The following is a 22,518-nucleotide window of genomic DNA, read 5'->3' as shown; positions in this document are numbered from 1 at the left end:
CAACTTTCCTGTTTTTTCTCCATTGATAATGTGTTCATATTTGTTTTACATCACGGAAAGAGCGAGAGAGAAAGTTTGTACGGAGTGTAACGGTAGTTTGGCAGCTTCGTGAAAGACAAACCCCGTTATTTTTGTTTCCAGAGTTTTGGCAGAAAATTTAGTAATGTGAAGACTGTTACTAGACAGACGTGAACGTCTGTGTCTTTGTCAAATATTTGTATCATTTCGTTTGCATTTAAATACAGTTTTGAACCTTTTAAAGCATCTCATTTTACTTTCAATTTTATTTAAAATGTATTAAATTCTTTGCAATGGATCTGTACTGAAAAACTAAATATACACTAACTACTAATTAGGTATTATAGTTTATAAATTGTAGTTTTTTAATTCTTTGTCTGTTTCATAAAACAGCACTTCACCAAATGCAAAAAAAAAAAAGGCTGTGGTGTTGATGTGTAAAACTTACTTGAACAGATGCCAGTGAGCTGAGCCACTCATGTTTAAGATGAACTTAAGAGTTTTGTTTTGTGTGTGACATTCGCTTGATGGCTAAAAAGCAAAGGTGAAGAACCTGTGAGAGAGGGAGAGAACTGAAGTGTGCAAGGAAGATGTGTGTCTTAGAGAAAGTGTGTGTGTGTGTGTGTGTGTGTGTGTGTGTGTGTGTGTGTGTGTGTGTGTGTGTGTGTGTGTGTGTGTGTGTGTGTGTGTGTCGATAAGTTAGACTTATCTGTATCGCCGTTTTCTAAGCCTCAGTGGGTGGCATGAGATTTTAGTCGCTGCACAGTAATCTGTAAAAGTTCAAGATCAAAGACTGATCTCTCTTCTCTCTCTCTCTCTCTCTCTCTCTCTCTCTCTCTCTCTCTCAGAGTGAGCAGACAGGTTTGGATGGGAGCGTGTGTGATAGCAGGAGCTGGCTAAGGCACGTCCAGATCTCTCCATCCACCCACCAACACAACCTCACAGCCTGCCAGATACATGAGCAGGTACGTGAAGAACACACACATACACACAGAGCACCTGCATGGCCGACATAATGAAGTGTTTAAAGGTGTTTCTGCTATCTTTAATAGCGGATTCCTTCTGCATTCTCGCTCGCGTTCGATGTGTGTGTCACTGTGTTTTTGTGTTGTGCTCTTTTGTATCTTGGCTGCAGCGTGAAGGACCACAGGCCAGGATCACTCACACACCCACACGCACTCTCTCGGTCAAGCATGATGATAATCACACATTTTGTATCTTTGCACTCGGATATGAGGGACGACAAATTCCTGAACGCTTGTGGAGTAAAAGACAGTTAGAAAGAGACTCTCGAAGAGAGAGAGAATGAGTCACATCCATAAATTCACAGCTTTTATTTGCACACCACAAACTTTTACTGTTTACCTTATAGTTTTTATTTTCTTCCTAAAAAGGTTGAACCAATTCTCTGAGGTTAGTTTGTCATTTTTGTGAGTTAAAAAGCCGAATTCTAAAATGTCCAAGTTTTTTGTCCACATTTGAAGAGAAATTGAGTAGTCCAGTTGGATTAGGATAAACTAGATTTTATTGAGTAAACTGAAATAAGTTTGACTAGATTCAATTATATTGTAAACTGAGTTGAGCTGGTCTGAATTGAACTGAGATTAAATTGAGTTGAGTTGTACTGGATTGAACTGAGTTAAAGTTAAGTCAAGTTGAGCTGGATTTAATTAAGATGAGCTAAATTGAGCTGGATTAAATTTAGTTTTATTAAATTGAGTTGGACTGAAATAAATTAAGATTAGTTAAAGCAAATTAGAGCAGACTGGAATAAACTGAGATGAGTAAAGTTGGACTGGGGTAAATTCAGACTGCATTGATCTGGACTAAAAACACATGGACAGTTGGATTGGAAAAGTTTCGAGTAAACTGAATTAAGTTCAGATAGATTCATTGTATTGTAAACTGAGTTTGTTTGAATGGAACTAAAATTAATTGAGTTGAGTTGTACTGGAATAAACTGAGTTAAAGTTAAATCAAGCTGAGCTGGATTAAACATAGTTTTCATAAAATGAGTTTGACTGAAATAAATCAAGATGAGTTAAACTAAATTAAGATTAGTTAAAGGAAATGACACCAGACTGGAATAAACTGCGATGAGTAAAGATGGGCTGGATTTAATTCAGACTGCATTGATCTGGACTAGAGACAAGTGGATTTAAGTGGAGTTGGAGTAAGAGTTTCATTGAGTAAACTGAATTGAGTTTATATAGATTCAATTACAGTATATTGTAAACTGAGTTGAGTTGGTCTGAGTTGAACTGAGATTAAATTGTTTGAGTTGAACTGGACTAAACTGTGTTAAAATTAAGTCAAGTTGAGCTGGATTCAATTAAAATGAGTTAAATTGAGCTGGATTAAACTTGGATTAAAATAAATGTGTTAAACTAAATTCAGTTTAGTTGGACTGGAATAAACTGAGATGAATAGAGATGGGCTGGATTTAATTCAGACTGCATTGATCTGGACTAGAGACAAGTGGATTTAAATGGAGTTGGATTAAGACTTTCATTGAGTAAACTGAATTGAGTTTGACTAGATTCAAGTATATTGTAAACTGAGTTTGTCTGAATTGAACTGAGAATAAATTGAGTTGTACTGGATTAAACTGAGTTAAAGTTAAATCAAGTTGAGCTGGATTCAATTAAAATGAGCTAAATTGAGCTGGATTAATTTTAGCTTTATTGAGTTGAGTTGGACTGAAATAAATTAAGATGAGGTAAATCTAGATTAAACTAGGATTAGTTAAAGTAAATTAGACCAGACTTGAATAAACTGAGATGAGTAGAGATGGGCTGGATTTAAATCAAACTGCATTGATCTAGACTAGAGACAATTGGATTTAAATGGAGTTGGATTAAGAGTTTCATTGAGTAAACTGAATTTTGTTTGACTAGATTCTAGTATATTGTAAACTAAGTTTGTCTGAATTGAACTGAGATTAAATTGAGTTGAGTTGTACTGGATTAAACTGAGTTAAAAGTCAATTTGAGCTGGATTCAACTGAGATGAGCTAAATTGAGCTGGATTTAATGTAGTTTTATTGAGTTGAGTTTGACTGAAATCAAGAGGAGTTAAACTAAATTAAGATTTGCTGGACCGAGATGGGTAAAGATGGGCTGGATTCAATTCAGACTGTATTGATCTGGACTAGAGGCAAGTGGATTTAAGTGGAGTTGGATTAAGAGTTAAACTGAGTTGAGTTGGTCTGGATTGAACTGAGATTTAAATTAAATTCAATTGCTCAGGATTAAACTCAGTTAAATTTAAATCAAGTTGAGTTGGATTCAATTAAGATGGGCTAAATTGAGCTGGATTAAACTTAGTTTTATTGAGTTGAGTTGGACTGAAATATATTAATGAGTTAAACAAAATTTAGATTTATTGGACTGGAATAAACTGAAATGAGTAAAGATGGACTGGGTTAAATTCAGACTGCACTGATCTGGATAGAGACAAGTGGATTTAAGTAGAGTTTAGATGGATTGGATTAGGTTGAGTTGAACCACTACACAGCACAGCAAGCTAAATCTAACAAAACAATAATCATGCGATCAATTTGTGCTATCATGATTATTTTGGAGATATCACACCCTTCTGGACTTCCAAATCGCACAGTGAGATATTCAGCCAACCCAGTCATTATGAAGTTAAGTTACCGTTTGCCTGTCTACAGAAAACAAAGAACTCTTGAAGCACCAGTCAGCATTTTCAAGTGAAATGACGTATGCTGAGGATGCATTCACATGTTTAACAGGCCGATTGTATTTTCTTTGCAAATTGAGATTCGCTAGAAAAATCTAATCCAAACGTTTCTCAATCTGAAGTGTGTTTTTGATGTTTGACGAGCAATAAAAAAGCAGGACAATGTAGCTGGGAGGTCTAGATTTTCTAAATATTTTAGTTTACATAAAGAGAAACTAGAAGAAAGAGAGGAAGAGAACCTGTTCAGACACAGCATTATGATATGGGCCATAATTGTTAAACTATGACACCTTGTCATAACAAAGAGTTGGGCTTAGACTTTATGGCTTCCGGCATCCCACATGTTTTTATAATCACGCCGTACCTCCTTATAGCGACAAAACCTGGAGAGAGATGACCGTTATCAGTTTTCATAACGAATAGATTTTGGCTGCGTGGAGGTGAAAGAATGTGCGCTTCTTTTTCCGATCTCAAAGCTTTCCTTAAAGCTTTATCTAGAAAAATATATAAATAACAAAATTGCTGGATGGATTTTGATCGTGTTGCTATTTAACGCTTACATATTGTTATTTCGATTTAGCTGTTTAACGCTTAAATATTCTTTGTTAAATGTTACCTAGAACAATTAACAGGAAGAAAATTCATGGCCGGACAGATATTGATCGCTTTGGACACAAGGAACGCTGATTGTCCGATTATTCCACCTTATCACTCGTCACCTTTTCACTGGACCTGGGGAAGGGGGATTTCAGTGTGAGGCGTTGGTCGGTGTGAGAGTGTTTTTCATTCCTACAGTGCTGAACGAAGGATCTAATGGACCTGTTTATCAGGACATCAGTCGACTAACATCCGTTTCTCATAGACACTTACACAATAGAGCCGAGCTCAGTGAGTCTACGTGTGTGCGCTGCTCGTATATGAAGTGACCTCTCTTACTTGGAGAGGAAAGTGTTGCACAGTTTGCTTCAGTAATCGCTGAAGTCAAGGTAGCGATTATCTAGTGTACTTAAAGTCAAGTGCAAGTGCCTGTGTATCTTAAAGTCTTGGAAAGATAAGCACTGATGATAAATGTTAAAGGATTTGTCTTCTGTGGTTCAATATGAGTCAAAATTGTCACATTGTACACTGAGGTAAGGTCGACTGTGTGTTTGTTTAAGGTAGACTTAATTGACTCAATCTGTTATTGTAAGCCACTGAAAGTTAATACGTTTACAACCTACTCTTACCAGTTAACTTGAAACTGACATCCTAACCCAGATAAACTCACATGTTTATCTAACTATACAATGAGGATATACTATAAAGAAAATGATTATGAGTAAAGAGTAATCCAAACCCAATCCAATTTGTTTTTAACTTTCAAGATGTGTGTGTGTGTCTATTTGTTTATTTATTTACCTTTCCTTTTAGTATATTTATGGTTTATTGTATTATATTATGTTTTATTATTTTATATTACATTTTATTATTTTCATATATATATATATATATATATATATATATATATATATATATATAGTATGTATTTTTATTTTACCTTTAGGAACATCCAGGGAGTGAGTGCGTGTTGTTTATTTATTTTATTTTATTTTATTTTGTTTTATTATAAATTTTTATTTATTTTTAATTTTATTTTAGAACACACATTTTTCATTTATTTATTTATTTATTTATTTATTTATTTATTTTACCTTTAGAAGCATCCATGGATTTATTTAGTTAATATTTCATTTTAGTACATGTATGATTATTATAATGAGTACAACTCAAACCCAATCACCTAAATATAAAATGACATGTTTTGTTTTTATTAATTGATTTAGTTTTTTTTTTTTTGAAGGTGTGTTTGTTTGTTTGTTTGTTTGTTTGTTTGTTTGTTTGTTTGTTTATCTTTTCTTTCAGTATATTTACAGTTTGTTGTATTATGATATGTTTTATTACATTTTCATATTTTCATATTTCTATATATGTATTTTTATGCATATACTTCATTTCATTTTGTAAGTAAGAATTGTATATTGTATTTTTGAATAAAATGTATTTTATTTATTTTTATTTTAGAACATGTATATTTTTATTTATTTTTTTTTTCCTTTAGGAGCGTACATGTATTATTTATTTAGTTAGTAGTTAGTTTGAGTACATTTATGATAACTATAATAAATACAGACTAACCCAAACACCATCATCTAAACATAAAATGGCATGTTTTCATAGTAAATTTTATTTTATTTATTGATTTATTTATTGAAACTTCCAAGGTATGTGTGTGAGTTTATTTATTTATTTTTCCTGTTGTATTATATTATTACATTTTATTACATATTTTAATATTTATATATGCATGTACTTCATTTCATTTTATCTTTGGAAACATCCAGGGAATTTTTTATTTATTTATTTTTATTTTATTTTATTTTTTATTTTGTAATTATATATATTTTTTTACCTTTAGGAGCATTCATAGATTTATTTAGGTAGTAGTTAGAGTACATTTACTATATATTTTAATGCATTTTTTTATATTCCTGTTCCTGTATGTAAATATCAATATTTTTAGAATTTTGCATTTTACACTTTCAACTCAATTCAATTCAAGTTTATTTGTATAGCGCTTTTCACGATACAAATTGTTGCAAAGCAGCTTTACAGAAAATAAAAGTTTCTACAATATATTTAGTAGTTGCTATGTTGCTATGTTGACTATGTCAAATTACGGCAGAGATGTATGGTAAAATAATTAATAATTAATTAATGACGTAATAAATTAAACAGAGTAAGTTTGTCAAATTTAGCCATTTCTGTAGTCAATTTTGTCTATAATAACATTTTCTGACTCGTCTTGATAACATTATCTTGTGGATACCATTTAAAAGTCCTCCTGATAATATGCATTCATCCTCAACAGTGTGTGAGTGTAAGAGTGTGAGCGTGTGCACGCAGCCAAACACACACACACTCCTGTGGCATCTGAAAAGACTTGCAGATTGGCAGTCACCCTTGGCACTGAAGACCCAGAGCACGGCCCAGGATGGGTTGCCAGGACTGATGCCCAGTAAACTCCCCTGATCTCTGAGCTTGGCCGGCCCTGCTGCGTCCCCGGCCAACAAGTTGTACGAGTGTGTGTGCCCGTATCATTCACCCCACGGCCCCTCACGCCGCGTTTGAACAGCTCTGCCTTTGTCTCGTACTCACAATATTATTGTGGCCCTTTGCTCCCTGTCTTTGTGCGTGAGTGTGCACGATAAAAACACACACACACACTTGCAGAAAGCGGGTCGGTGGTGACATTACAAGTACAAGATATCAGAGATCTGCAGGAAGGCACCAGAAGGGGTAGACTGGCCATGAAAGTGTGTGAGAGAGACTCCGTTCTCATGTTGTCTTGAGGGTCCTGCTAGTTCCCTGTATTCTCCTGTTAAACAATAGAGCACGACTCGGTCCCTCCGTGTCCCCCACGGCCTGCTGGGTCTTGTACACATACACACACACACACACATAATGACCATGGCGTTTCCTAAGGGTCTCCACCTCAGAGTTGCCTTTGTCATATTATGGCGTTCTTGTGCGTGTCTGTCTGATTGTGTGACATCTCTAATAAGAATGCTCAAATGTCACCACCAGACCGAACAGGAAGTGAGCCGTCTAATGCCTTCAAGGCTTGCCAGAAATAACACCATCCACATAACACAACTGTTTCTCCCACTACCTATTGTGTTCACGCAGGAAGTGTGTGTGTGTCAAACAGATAGGTCTCCGTTCGGATTCTTTAACACCGTCTCTTTCGAACACACACATGCTCGAGTTTAGGTTCCCATCATTGTTTGTCCATCAAAATGGATTGTCATTTGAAATCACTTCTTTTTTTTTCACATGCTCGTAAAAATACAGATAGGTCTGCCTTTTGGAAAGTCCTGCGGATTTTATTTTATTTTATTTTGATTCTTTTATTTTATTTTAGATCCCTCTTATTTTTCAATTTATTTTATTTTATTTTATGTGGATTCTTTAACACTGTTTCTGTCAAAACATGCGCAAACTCAGGCTCCCATATTTTATTTTATTTAGTTTTATTTTATTTTATTTTATTTTAGAACCCTGCTATTTTATTTTATTTTAATTTATGTTATTTTATTTTATATGGATTCTTTAACGTCTCTTTCAAAGACCCACGCTCAAGCTCAGGCTTCTATCATTTTATTTTATTGTATTTTATTTTATTTTTATTTTATTTGGATTTTTTAACACTGTCTCTTTCATAGACACACACTAGAGCTCAAGCTCCCATCATTTTATTTTATTTTAAAACTCTGGTATCTAATTTTGTTTGATTTTGTTTTAGTTTATTTTAGAACTCTGGTATCTAATTTTATTTTATTTTATTTTATTTTATTTTATTTTATTTTATTTTATTTTATTTTATTTTATTTTATTTTATTTTATTTTATTTTATTTTATTTTATTTTATTTTATTTTATTTTATTTTATTTTAGAACCCTGCTATTTTATTTTATTTTATGTTATTATTATTTTTTTCATTCTTTAACACCGTCTCTTTCAAGCACACATGCTCAAGCTCATGCTCTCATCATTGTTTGTCCATCAAAATGAATTGTCATTTGAAATCATTTCTTTTTTGCTTGAAAAAAATACAGATAGTTCTGCTGTAAAGTTTATCAACTTGGCTCATGAATATTAACTAATAACAGTAGTGTTATCTCTCATGTTAAACATCTTTCTCTCTCTTTCTCTAGATCTTTTACCGTGTGGTCCGTGAGGTCCAGCCAGGTGAGGAACTCTTACTGTTCATGAAGGCTGAGGAGTTTTCATGTGAGACTATGGCTCCAGACATACATGGTAAGTTTGCACTCATATGCACATAAACACGCTCAGAAACTTGTCGCTTGCTAACTCAATTTGTTGTCCTACAGAGGAGCGTCAATACCGTTGTGAGGACTGTGACCTGAATTTTGAGTCTGGTTCGGAGCTGTTGGATCATCAGAAGCATGCGTGCGGTACCCTGCCTTCCTCCGGCTTCAAGCTGTCAAAGCAGGGTCTGCCCAGCACCACGGACGATCCTGATCTTGACCCGCTGCACCTACACACTCACCCCCTGAACTTACCCCACTCCCCACAGGAGTGTAAGGAGTGTGAGCAGGTCTTCCCTGATGCTCAGAGGTTAGAACACTGCTATTTTATTTTGTTTTGTTTTGTTTTGTTTTGTTTTGTTTTAGAACTTTTCAGTTTTATTTTAATTTATTTTATTTTAGAACCCAGCTGTTTTATTATTTTATTGTATTTATTTTATTTTAGAACCCTGCTATTTATTTTTATTTTATTTTATTTTATTTTATTTTATTTTATTTTATTTTATTTTATTTTATTTTATTTTATTTTATTTTATTTTATTTTATTTTATTTTATTTATTTTATTTTATTTTATTTTATTTTATTTGTTTTAGAACCCTGCTGTTTTTTGTTTGTTTTATTTTATTTTAGAACTCTGCTATTTTATTTTATTTTATTATAGGACCATGCAATTTTATTTTTATTTATTTCTCTTTTATGTTTTGTTTTTATTTATGTTTTGAAATAACACTATTATTTTGTTTTATTTTATTTTATTTTAAAACCCTGCTTTTATTTATTTATTTATTTTTATTTTTATTTTATTTTAGAACCCTGTTATTTTAATTTCATTTAATTTTATTTTATTTTTGAAACAGTCTGTCTTATTTTATTTTATTTTATTTTTTTGTTGTTGTTGTTGTTTTGTTATGTTTTAGAACCCTGCTGTTTTATTATTTAGTTTTGATTTTTTTTTTTTTTTTTTTTTTAGAACCCTGATTTTATTTATTATTTTATTTTATTTTATTTTATTCATGCTTCTACCAAAACACAAATAAATCTGATAATTCTGTCTTTCTCTTTTTCTGTCTGTCTCTCAGTCTGGACGCTCATTCTCTGTCTCACTCCGACGAGAGGGAGTACAAGTGTGATCAGTGTCCGAAGGCCTTTAACTGGAAATCAAACCTGATTCGCCACCAGATGTCACATGACAGTGGCAAGCATTACGAATGTGAAAACTGCTCAAAGGTAGAGTCCAGACATTAAAAAAAACGTGTGCAAAAACTTGCATCTCCTACTATAGCTCACCTTTTACCTTAAACTCAACAATAATTCCAATACGGAAAATACAGTGATAAATACAATTATTAAAAGCCACCTAACTAGGCTATACAATCATGCATAGATAGGATAGCACAGGATAGCCACTTTGATGTCCAAACAAAACCATTTGCGATCCACCCTAAAGGCTGTGTATATAAACTTTGTCCCTATATCTCTCTCTCTTTACCCAGCAGGTGTTCACAGACCCCAGTAACTTGCAGAGGCACATTCGCTCTCAGCACGTGGGGGCGCGAGCTCACGCCTGCCCCGACTGCGGCAAGACCTTCGCCACCTCCTCGGGCCTTAAACAACACAAACACATCCACTCTTCCGTCAAGCCCTTCATATGTAAGTCACTCAGACCCTTCATATGTAAGTCTGCATGCTTTCTATTCTGAACACCACACCGCAGAGCTGGAGAGCTCCAGCGTCCTTTTGAAATTTCCACCAAATTTAGAATTTTTTATGTTTGATTTTAAATTTGCTCAACTGGTATTTAAAAACAAGTATACCTTCAATGCACAATAACACACTTTGAAAAAAAAGTGTCTACCAAATTTACCAAAAATGATTTTAAAGACATTCAAGTTTTATTTTTATCTATTTTTGAGACTGGTGGAGCTCTCCAGCTGGCCTGGGTTATCCAGCACTAATGTTAATGTCAAATCTGTCTAAAATCCTTATCTTGTACCTTTTAAAGTCAACATGAAACAGCATTTGCAACCCATTTTACAGAATATTCAGATTTTGAAAAGTTATTTTAGAGATTGAATTTTCAAAAGTTTTTGAACAGTAAGATTTTTAAGTTTTTTAGGCTGCATTTATTTAATCCAAAGCACAGCAAAAACAGTACAATAATATTTTTACTATTTAAGTCAATATTTATTTATTTTTTTTTATTTTTTTTGAGGGAAAGAAATTATAGAAATTAATACTTTTATTTAGCAAGGATGCTTTAAATTGATCAAAAGTGATGATAAAGACGTTTATATATTAGAAAAGATTTCAATTTTAGATAAATTATGTTCTTTTGAAGAAACCCGAAAAAATTCTTCTCAGCTGTTTTCAACACAATAATAATAATAAATGTTTTTTGAGCAGAAAATCAGAATATTAAAATGATTTCTGAGGAATCGTGTGACTTGAAGTAATGATGATAAAAAGTCAGCTTTAAAAAAAAATTAAATACATTTTAAAATATATTCAAATAGAAATCAGTTATTTTAAATAGTACAAATATTGCTGTACTTTGAATCAAATAAATGCAGGCTTGGTGAGCAGAAGAAACTTCTTTCAAAAACATTAAAATCTTACTGTTCAAAAACTTTTGACTTCTAGTATGTATGTATGTGTGTATATATATATATATATATATATATATATAATTTTTGATTTCATGTTGTCTTTAACATAAGGTACTGAGGACCAATTTAACTGAAAATTATTATTATTATTATATTGATATTATATATTACTTATTATTCTTATTATTTCTTAATTTAATAATAAAATGTTATTCCGTGTTTATTTGCTATAACCTAAAAGCTTTTTTTCCAGGATATTATGTTTGATGCACTGTATTTATTGACTATGCATGTGTGTGTTTGTAAATGTGCCGTCTCTGTCCTTGTGTACACTCCATTTGTGTTTTAATGTGTGATGGTTCACTTTCCAACATCTGACTCTTGAATTTCAGTCAAATCTAGACTAAATATTACTGGCAATATTATACAATACATACCAACATAGTCATATTCTTATAATTCAATCAGTCTTTCAAAACACTCATTTTACCCTACATTTCCATACAATGCATGTCAGTAAACCACCTCTGTGCTCTCAATTTCAATGCAGGACCTCTGACCCCTGACCTCATACGCGAATGACCTCGATTCTTAATCTCATCCTGCATAAAGAGCTCGCTTGCCCCTCATAACGATTTAAATGTCTTAAACCGTACTGCGACCTCTGAACTTTGCACGATTGAACTTCATGCATTGACCCTCGAAGTGCTGATCCCACACAGCTCGTGTAGACATTGCCCCCCTTAACCACCACCACCGCCTCATATCAGACAGTAACTAGCTTGCTAACTCTGGCCATTCCAGGAAAATCACTACCACATGCAGACTGACTCGTACAGAGACTAACACACAGCCATTTACAGCAATCAGCATTTGAACAAGCAGAGCTAACAACACTTAATGACCTCGCAACAACACACACACACACCGAACTACACCACACACATGCACTTTGATGCATACACAAGCCAAGTGAGCCTTATTGAATCTTATTTTATACATTTTAATTCAAGTCGCTTATATAGTTTCATCTCGGTTAGGATGATTCCTTAGAAAGCAGTGTATAGTGAGGTTGCTTAGTAGGTTTTGAAACAGAGCCATTAAACTCATTCATGTATTTGTTTGCATGTATGTGTCCATATACTTCATTCTGGATTTGTTACTGAAACAAACAGTATTGTTAATTATGCTAAACTAAAAGAGAAAATCTCTCTTTTACGCAAACACTCAATACACATTTACTACTGGCTGTTCACCGCTGAGGAATGTGTTTATAATATTTCCTTACGGTTTATTAAGAACTGACAAAACACAGCACTCTGAAGTGCCCACAGATCTTCTCTTCACACACGCCCCAGATTTCACACCTGTTCATCCGAGTGTGTCCAGTTGTTCACAATTATATAAGCGATGTGTGTGCGTACGTCTGCTGTGCTTCCTGAATGTACGATATGTGTGAACTCTTAAAGGCATAGTTCATCAAAAATTACAAATCTGTCATTTACTCACCCTTGTGTTGTTCTAAAACTTAAAGCATTTCAAAGCAAAAATAAAATGTACAGTGTCCAAGTGACAAAAAGAGTTCTTCTGTCTTATTTGTGTTCCACAGAAGAAAGAAAGTCATATATACTGCCATTCAAAAGTTTGGGATCAGTAAGACTTGTAATGTTTTTTTAAAGAAGTCTCGTATGCCCATCAAGCTGCATTTATTTGATCAAAAATACAGAAAAAAACAGTAATATTCTGAAATGTTATTACATGATCCTTCATAAATCATTCTAATATGCTGATTTATTATTAGAAAATCTGTTTTGGAACCTGTTATAGTTTTTTTCAGGATACTTTGATGAATAAAAAAAAAGGAAAAAAAATAGATTTATTTAAAATATAAATATTTGCTAATACTTTTTATTTAACACATCCTTGCTGAATAAAAGTATTAATTTCATTCAAAAAGAAAAAATAAAAATTTACTGACCCCAGACTTTTGAACGGTAGTGTATATTGTTCGAAAAGATTTCTATTTTAGATAAATACTGTCCTTTTTAATGTTTTATTCATCCTGAAAATAAATATCACCGGTTGAAAAAGAAATGTTAAGCAGCACAACTGTTTCCAACATTGATAATAAATCAGCATATTAGAATGATTTCTGAAGGATCATTTGACACTTATCACATGAATAAATGTATATTAAAATAGACCGCTCTAGTAATAATATTTCACAATATTACATTTTTGTATTTTTGATCAACTAAACAGCCTTGATGTGCATAAGAAACATCTTTAAAAATCCCAAACTTTTAAACGCCAGCGTTGGTTTGTCACAACACGAGGGTAAGTAATAATGAAGGAATTATCATTCCTCCTTATCCTATCTTAAAGTCGTCCTTTTACCCTGCACTAATATTTACATCCCATCTCTTGATCAGTCTGTTTGAGTGACCGACTCTATAAACACATCCCGCGGTAGAACATCCTCTCATTCGGCACCTCACACCTCATGCAATCCGACAGGGATTAACAAACCCACCCCACTAGACTCCCAAGCTCCCATAAATTTTGAAAATGTCACGTTTGCAATAGGATATGTGATTATGATGAGAAATGCGCATGGTTAAAAGGCTCCATTTCACACTAGAGGTGTTAGATAGGTAACGTATAGGGTGATTTGATCACTTTCAAAATGTGTGTTAGGGATTTAACTGTACTGTATACACTGCTGAGAGGATGAAGTGTGTGTGCAGAGACATGAACGGTTTAGAGTTTAGGATTCATCATGAGTTTTGTTTAATGTCTGTAATGATGTGAGATGTGTGTGTGTGTGTGTGTGTGTGTGTGTGTGTGTGTGATAGACAGAGACGACGCTTGGTCCATGGGAACGGACCTGCGGGAGAGGATTCATTCAACTCGGTTTCCTTCTCACGCTTAAAATAGAGCCATTGTGATGTCCTCGTCTCTGTGTGTGTGTGTGTGTGTGTGTGTGTGTGCACCTGCATTTGACAGTGCATTCTTTTAGCTGCCATCCTTGCATTTTTGTTTGCTTTGTGAATGAATGTGTGGCATGCCTAAATTGACCGCCATATTTCCATGTCTCACTATCTCTAGGTGAGGTCTGCCACAAATCTTACACACAGTTCTCCAATCTGTGCCGCCACAAGCGTATGCACGCGGACTGTCGCACTCAGATCAAGTGCAAAGACTGTGGCCAGATGTTTAGCACCACATCGTCCCTAAACAAGCACCGGCGCTTCTGTGAGGGTAAAAACCATTTTGCTGCTGCCGCCGGAGGGCTGTTTGCCCAGGGCATGGCCCTCCCTGGCACCCCTGGCCTAGACAAGTCCGCACTGGCCGGAATGAGCCATGGGAGTCCTGGTTTAGCAGACTATTTCGGGACCAACCGGCATCACGGTGGGTTGACATTCCCAGCAGCCCCTCCAGCATTCCCGTTCAGTTTTCCAGGACTTTTCCCATCGGGACTTTACCACCGGCCCCCTCTAATCCCATCCACGTCACCCATTAACGGCCCTCCAAGCGGTGAGCTACGGAAGAGTCCGCTGATGTCCTCACCCATTTCTGGGTCGCATGAACTCTTGAAGAGTTTACGCAAGGATTCGTTTAATGGAGAAAGCGAGAGCGTTGAGCGTCAGAGAGAAGGATCCGCCTCCAAACCAAGGCACAGTGGGAAGATGAGTGACCAGTCGGAGAGCAGCGATCTAGACGACGTCAGCACTCCAAGCGGGAGTGAGCTAGAAAGCACTTCAGGTTCAGAGTTGGACAGCGAAGTGGAAAGTGACCGGGAACGGGTGCGAGTGAATGGGAAAGGGCCGAAAAGGAAGTCCGGAGGGTTCAACGAAGCCCAAAGCCCGACTCTTGTCAACTCAAGTTGTAGTAGCAACACCAATAACGGAAAAGACTTCCCAGTGCCGGGACTTGTCCCGCCATCTTTGGATGAGCAAACAGCAGTTTCCGGTGCTGTAAATGACTCGATCAAGGCAATTGCCTCCATTGCAGAGAAATACTTTGGTTCTACTGGACTTGCAGGCCTGCAAGATAAAAAAGTCGGGGCATTGCCTTACCCCTCCATGTTCCCTCTATCTTTCTTTCCCGCCTTCTCTCCATCAGTCTATCCTTTTCCAGAAAGGGAGCAACTTAGACCTCCAGGCCACAAAGGGGAGCCAGAAAGCCCTCCGGTTGAAGGTAAAAAACTTCAGGGCCGAAATGTTGAATCTCCTTTTGACCTCACCACCAAGCGGAAGGAAGAGCGGCTTGCCGCAACCTGCGCTTCTTTGAAACCGGAAGCCTCACAATCAACCAACCAGGATCAACCGCTGGACCTGAGTCTTGGTGGACGAAATCGAGGAAAGAGCGTAAAAGGAGAGGAGGTAAAAAAGAACCCGATCTTTGGCGAGGAGAGGGTAGAAACGGAGCCACCCAAGGCTGACCCGTCTCTCCAACACGCAAGGCCCACACCTTTCTTCATGGATCCCATTTACAGGTACTGTCAATCACAAGTCCTTCCTAGTGTTTTGGTATAATTGAATTGATTTAATTTGGTTAAACTCACCCATGAGAACTGATAGAAGTTTAACATCAGCAGGGTTGAGAAGAGAAAGATGAACGATCCTTTCGAGGTCCTCAAGGACAAGTATATGAGGCCGGCTCCTGGATTCCTCTTCCACCCACAGGTGAGATTTGTCGGTTTATTTTCCCACTGCTAACTCCATTTTATTTTATCACCTCATCCCCACAGTTCTGCACAAATCATTAGCCTATTTTTCAGTTGCCTCTTTCTAATTCAAGCTGTTCCAGACACAAACGCAAATAAAAAAGGGACAGTTGCAGTTCCCACCAGAGGTACAGGAAGGTGGTGTGCAGACTTGACCTTTCGCAAAGAACTTGATTGACAGGCAACCTGACCAGTCATAACGTTGAACCTGCCATTTTGTCTGACAAACAAATCAAACAGGAGAGTAGATTAACTTCGTTGGCCTTAAGTAACCTGCTCTTTCTTGTCTGTTGGCGTGTTGTCAGTTTCCTCTTCTTTTCAGAGGAAGACCAAAATTCAATGGCAATTCAACGTCTAATGTCAATTTTAATATTATGTCCAATACCGACATCAGCTGACAGTGAAATTTGTTGTTTTAAGGTTGTGTAACCAAAATCCAACGTTAAGCCAATGTCAACTTGCCGTCAAATACTGACGTCAACCCAATTTTCATTCTTTACCAAAATGCAACGTCTGTCCAACTTGATGTCCAACGTCAACCTGACATTATATTGATGTCCTGTGACTGCTAGGTTTGCTCTACAAAGTGTTTTTTTCACTGCGTGAGAACATTATGTGCAGTGTGAGAGCGGCATTGTTTGTCAGACATAGCAACAGTAACTAAAGGGGGCGAGTCTTTGCGAAGGGTCAGTTGTCAAACATCTTTTTTTACTCACACAATAACATTATTTTTGCAATAAACTAATTTGGTTTAGTGTCACTAATGGTGCGGAAACTGCTTACAGCTGCTTTAAAATAAGTTCAGCGCATTACCAAATTCAAAGCAATTGTAAATGCTGACATAACATCACTTGTCCCATTGAATGCAATTTCTGCTATTGACAAAATAACTCCTCGTGACGCTAGAGTTGACGTAATAGCTACAGTATGTTGGCAGTAGCTTTACAGGGCCTCAGTGTTTTAGCATTAGCATAGCGACTCCCATGTCCTCCTTGTGGTTCTTTGACTGAGTGATCAGATCCAGATGTGGGAGTTTTGTGACACGTCTCTGTATGGGTGTCTTTAAATATGATGTCCCAATATGATACCCAGTTAAACCAACCCATATCCCTGGAAGGAGACTATGCATAAGTGTGTGTGTATTTATTGTAAATCTGTGTGATTTATGTGATCTGTGCATCTGGAATGAGTGGTTTTGTCAGAGTGTAAGTGTGTGGTTTTGTGTGTCTCATTAGTGTGTATTAAGTAACCTGTCTGCTTTATGTCATTCTGTGTTCGCTATCAGAACATAATACATAGTTCTCATATAAACCCCCCCACACACTCATATGTCTGGTATACACATATAGACCCTGAAACACACTCATAGACGCTCAATGGTGTAGTGTTTTATTGGCTGTTTCAGGACAGTGTTTTATGGGCTGTTTCATTGGTCTGATTTATTCCCTGTGTATGCTTTGTGTCTGCGCAAGATAATATCCACATGTTCCTGACACACTGCCTAACGAGGTGACCTATCAGCATCCACTTTGCTGCACTATGCTCACTGGACTCTCTAATCAGCACCAGGGATGCTATTGACAGCACAGATGTATTATGGGAAATGCAGTTTTAAATCTACTGAGAGATCAAGTGAATTGTATGGGGGAAAAAATGAAGAAATAATTCATTTTATTTTTGTTATATTTATTTATTTATATTTTGAATTATCAATCAAATTCATTTTTTACATAAGATTTTTTTTCCCCAAAAATAAGACAAAAGTACACATCTTCATTCTTTTCAAAAGGTTTCACCCCCAGCTTTTAATGCAACGTTTTTCCTTCTGAAGCATCAGTGAGCATTTGAATCTTCTGTAATAGTTGCATATGAGATAATTGATAATAAAATAATAATGAATTATCAATAAATTTATTTTTTTCCATTAGATTTTTCCTCCCAATACCCTAAAAAATGTTAGCACAAATAATTAGGTAACTACTGCATAAAATTAAATTAAATTAAATTATTTAATTATTGAATTAAATTAAAATAAATAAATAAATGAATTAATTAAAATAAATAAATGTGTAATGTGTAATAAAATTTAGTTAACCAGGGTAGGATGTTAACCTCTACTAAGCATCACATTGCATAATAACACACAGTCAGTTTGATTCTTGATTTTGATTTGCTGTTTCCCTTCTGTCCCGCCTCCAGTTTCGCATGCCTGATCAGAGAACATGGGTAAGTTATCTCAAACCGAGTCATTTATGTGCTTTCACCACACACATACACTCATACACGCTTAATAATTCCATGCAACTCAATACACACACACCTAACTTCTGCAATACACATGTACCCACAATGCAGTTCACTACTAGCATGACATGCTAGATGTAATGCATGGCTCAAAGAAACAAATGCATGGACCAAATTGCACCTAAAACAGTTAAATATGGTCCAAAGTCATTCCCAGTAAGAGAAGATTCATGTTTAGCCAGTAAACCATTTGATTGTTGCGTGATCTGTTCAATGCATGATGACTCATTTATTCATTTTTTGGATTTTAGTACCGTGAAACAGAACATTTGATTTTCTAAATATTATAAAAACACACTGGTTGAACACTGAAGGAATGTCTTCTGACTCTGGCGGTGTGAATGAATCTGCTGTTCATGTGTCATTTGGTGTAGCATGTCTCCACTCTTGTGTGCCAGTGTGTGTGTTAACCAGACAGAACAGTTGTTATTTCTGATGGCTACCCCTGATAATGCCGCGAATGTGAGTGAATGTGATTATTTACACAGAGAGAGTAACAGACCACGGCTCTGATTTGGGGTGGCGACACTCCCGTACGGCATCGCATCACTGGAGGGGTAACAGTCTCTCTGGGACCCGCTCTGAGTGTGTGTGTGTGATAGCACAAGGGGGGTTTCCAAAGCCAAGACATCTGGTACCCTGATAAGATCAACAATTGAAAAAGCTCTTGCTAATGAAGGCCCTCTCAGACACACACTACTGAGAACGGGCAACTCAACAGCTGCCCTACCACAGAGACGGTGAAGGCTACTTAGCGATCCAGGAAGTCCAATCGTTGCCGATCGCAGATTTCTTTGGACTTAGTTGTTACAGCAATCATAGAGATGCCAATCTATGGTAATATGTTTAGACTTCAAGTACCAATCAAAATGGCTATAAAATATGCGTGTGTCTGTGTGTATTTTTGACCTAGACGTACTTTGTGGACAAAACCTCTGGCCCGGAGGGATGTTTTATTGCGCTTTTATAGCTCGGAAGACTTAATGAGTTATGTTTCATGTAACTTTGTTTCTCAGATGTTTCTCCTAAAATTCCTTGGGAGAAATGGAAATAGACACAAATGAGTCATGCAGTAAGGTCATAGAGCTATAAAAGTAATTTTGATAGCATAGTACAAATCATTTGGTCTTGGACGTATGGGATGAGAAATATTTGAGCTCATTAAAACTGACTTTGAGCACACTTTGATGACAGTTTGAGAGATATTGAAGTCACATGAAATTACTGAGGTATTTTCCTCTGGAGCAAATTCATAGAAGCAGAAAATTTGAGTAAAAGTCTCCATTTGTTAAATCTGTTAAATCTTACTTTTTAAATTTGAAGATCAGGGTAAATGTAACTTATTTTGTCTTCTAGGAAATGTGTAAGTATCTTCTGTAGCTTCTGAAGGGCAGTACTAAATGAAAATATATATATATATATTTAGGCAAAATAGGACAAATGTACATGTGTATCTTCCTTCTGTTCAAAAGTTTTTACCCCCCGGCTCTTAATGCATTGTGTTTCCTTCTGAAACATCAGTGAGCATTTGAACCTTCTGTAATAGTTGCATATGAGTCCCTCAGTTGTCCTCAGTGTGAAAAGATGGATCTCTAAATCATACAGCCATTGTTGAAAATAGTTCAATTACACAAAAATGCTGAAAAACAAAAGAATTTGGACCTAAAGGATTTTCTGAAGAACAGCAGGCAGTTTAACTGTTCAGGACAAACAAGCAACTCATGAACAACTATTACTCAACTCAACTATTTTTAACAGGGTCATTTAAAAAAAAAAATCAACTATTATTTTCTCTTGTGGACTCTATGTGAACATCTTTAATGTGAAATATATTATTCAGGTCAGTACTAAATAATAACATAACAGCATTTTGTATGATCCCTCTTATTTTGGTAAAATAAGTAACATTTTGCAGATTCTGCAAGGTGTATGTTAACTTTTGACTTCAACTGTATTTACTTTATGAAAGAATGCATATGACTGCATATATAGAGAGGGTATTTTGTGTGCTCATTTAGATAATGAGATAACTAGATAAACATGCACTCAAGACTTATAAGGGTTTAGTCTCTGGGCTGATAAGTGAAAAATGACTGTTTTGTTGAGGTGGAAATGTTAGTGTGTTAGTCTAGCATTAGTAGAGACAGCACATCATCATCCAGATGACACTAGTTCATTAGAAACACTTCTATCTCTCCATCCATCTCTCCCTCCTTCTCTCTGAGATTTATGGAGAGCGGGAGAGAGAGTTGGGGTATCCCTAATCAAACAGGTCTGACACCTCACATCCTCCCAGAGGATGTGAGCCTGACGTTCCAATGGAGAACTTTAACTCCCAGCTGTCATTCCTCATCATACGTCTAAATTATCTTGTGTCAATCTTTCACTCTCTCAGTTGGTGCCCCTTTCTTTGTCCTCTCCGTTCACATAACACTTAGAAATTTAAAGACGTATCCCCTTTCTTTAATTCTTTGGTTTTTCTTTAGGACAAAATATCTCATATGTGCAAAACAAAGTCAAAGATCTCAATGTGACCTCTCATCAATCTCATCAAAGATTACCTAAGCCATCCACACTCAGTTTACTTATATGTCAACAAGCATTTGTGTATGTTTTGTTCTTTTATATATAACAGAGCAGATTACTTGGTCTTGGAGGAACTTGATGAGAAATGAGTTTATTTTGAGATCTTTGGAATGGGATACAAAAAGTCTACAGAAATGTATTTCTTTCTTAGAACTTCTGTAATATTTTCTGCAGAAGGAAACATTGTGTGTAATGTATACAATTCAATGTGTATCATATATGTCCTTCACTGTGAATCAGGACTGATTTGTCACCAAAACCCGAAATAAGAAAAGGGGAAAATTCAATACACACATGAAATAATGCAAATCCACTCTGTTGATAGGCCCGCTCGCCTACAGGGACCCCACGGCCCTCCCTCCCCTCCCTCCCCCAGCTCCGTCCCCTCCCTCTCCTTCCTATGATATCATTATTACTGCTGTCTCAGCCTTGATCAGTAATGTCAACATCTTTCATATTGACGAATGTGCTGTCTGCTCATATTGTGCACTGAATGCTTTATGGCCAACATAGGACATGAATCACTCCTGCTCTTCAGCACGCCTTACACACACACACACACACTCAGGCCTTATGGTGTTCTCATTCTCTGGCTGACACACACATGTATCTCCATCCCCTTTGAGAGTGTGTCCATTTCTGATGAAAGCAACTGTTAGGCTTAATTAGCAAATTGGCAGCGGTTCTTATCCGCATGAATCTCTCTGTGTGTGTGCACATGTGTGGTCCATCTTATAACGTGCATTGTTAGCTGAGTTTGTGCGCCAAAATTGGACATTACAGATCGGCGAAAGCATTTCGCACTGTTATCCGAGAGTGAAAGTTCACGGTCGGCGCTTTGCCCCGCACATCTGTGGTAGAATGCAACTCCACGTCAATAAATGCGAGTAACACAGTGGGGATGTGTGTCCTTAAAGACCTCACAGTGAGGTAATAAAACTTTTCTCTATCTCTCGCAGATGTCGGCGATTGAAAACATGGCCGAAAAGCTGGAATCCTTCGGCTCTTTGAAGCCAGACAGTGGTGACATCATGCGTTCCGTTCCCTCCATGTTCGACTTCCGGGCTCCGCCCACCACCCTTCCTGAGACACTGTTACGCAAAGGCAAAGAGCGCTACACCTGCAGGTAACAATGACGATGAACACCCAGTTCTTTCTAGCACATTATGACCATATCTTAATAAAAACACTTGAATTATTGACTTTTAAATACCATGAGTGAAACAAACAAAACAAATTATAGAATAATTAAACAGTAAGATTTTTAATGTGTATTAAAGAAGACTCTTCTGCTCACCAAGCCTGCATTTATTTGATACAAAATACAGCAAAAACTGTACATTTTTAAAAAAAAATATGTTTACTATTTAAAATGGTTTTCTATTTGAATATATTTTAAAATGTAATTTATTCTTGTGATCGAAGCTAAATTTTCAACATCATTACTCCAGTTTTTAGTATCACATGATCCTTCAGAAATCATTCTAAAATGCTGTTTTGATGCACAAAACATGTATTATTATTATTATCAATATTTAAAACAGTTGAGTTTTTTCAGGATTCTTGGATGAATAGAAAGATCCAAAGATCAGCATTTATCTGAAATAAAAAAGCTTTTGTACCATTATATATATATATTATATATATTTTTTTTTTAATTAATACCTTTGTTTTGTAAGGATGCTTTAAATTGATCAAAAG

At 36.0% G+C, this 22,518-nt stretch overlaps 1 protein-coding gene across 9 annotated transcripts in view; it reads left to right on the top strand.

The window, feature by feature from the left end:
- Window positions 1-22,518, top strand: part of LOC141284675 (histone-lysine N-methyltransferase MECOM-like) — a 34,407-nt gene that overhangs the window by 1,195 nt on the left and 10,694 nt on the right. For 2 of the 9 annotated variants that reach the window (XM_073817670.1, XM_073817666.1), the window contains exons 2-10: window positions 867-983; window positions 8,478-8,580; window positions 8,655-8,901; window positions 9,672-9,819; window positions 10,086-10,242; window positions 14,307-15,696; window positions 15,796-15,886; window positions 18,127-18,153; window positions 21,777-21,943. In XM_073817670.1, the coding sequence (XP_073673771.1) occupies window positions 8,532-8,580; window positions 8,655-8,901; window positions 9,672-9,819; window positions 10,086-10,242; window positions 14,307-15,696; window positions 15,796-15,886; window positions 18,127-18,153; window positions 21,777-21,943 (2,276 nt within the window). In that variant the 5' untranslated portion in view covers window positions 867-983; window positions 8,478-8,531. The remainder of the gene's footprint in view (window positions 1-866; window positions 984-8,477; window positions 8,581-8,654; window positions 8,902-9,671; window positions 9,820-10,085; window positions 10,243-14,306; window positions 15,697-15,795; window positions 15,887-18,126; window positions 18,154-21,776; window positions 21,944-22,518) is intronic. The other 7 variants (XM_073817669.1, XM_073817668.1, XM_073817667.1 and 4 more) reach the window with 7 other exon arrangements.

The sequence above is a fragment of the Garra rufa genome, chromosome 14 (assembly GCF_049309525.1).
Source record: "Garra rufa chromosome 14, GarRuf1.0, whole genome shotgun sequence".
NCBI classification, from domain to species: Eukaryota; Metazoa; Chordata; class Actinopteri; order Cypriniformes; family Cyprinidae; genus Garra; species Garra rufa.
The sequence above is the reverse complement of the archived record's forward strand: the minus strand, read 5'-3'. Positions and strand labels throughout refer to the sequence as shown.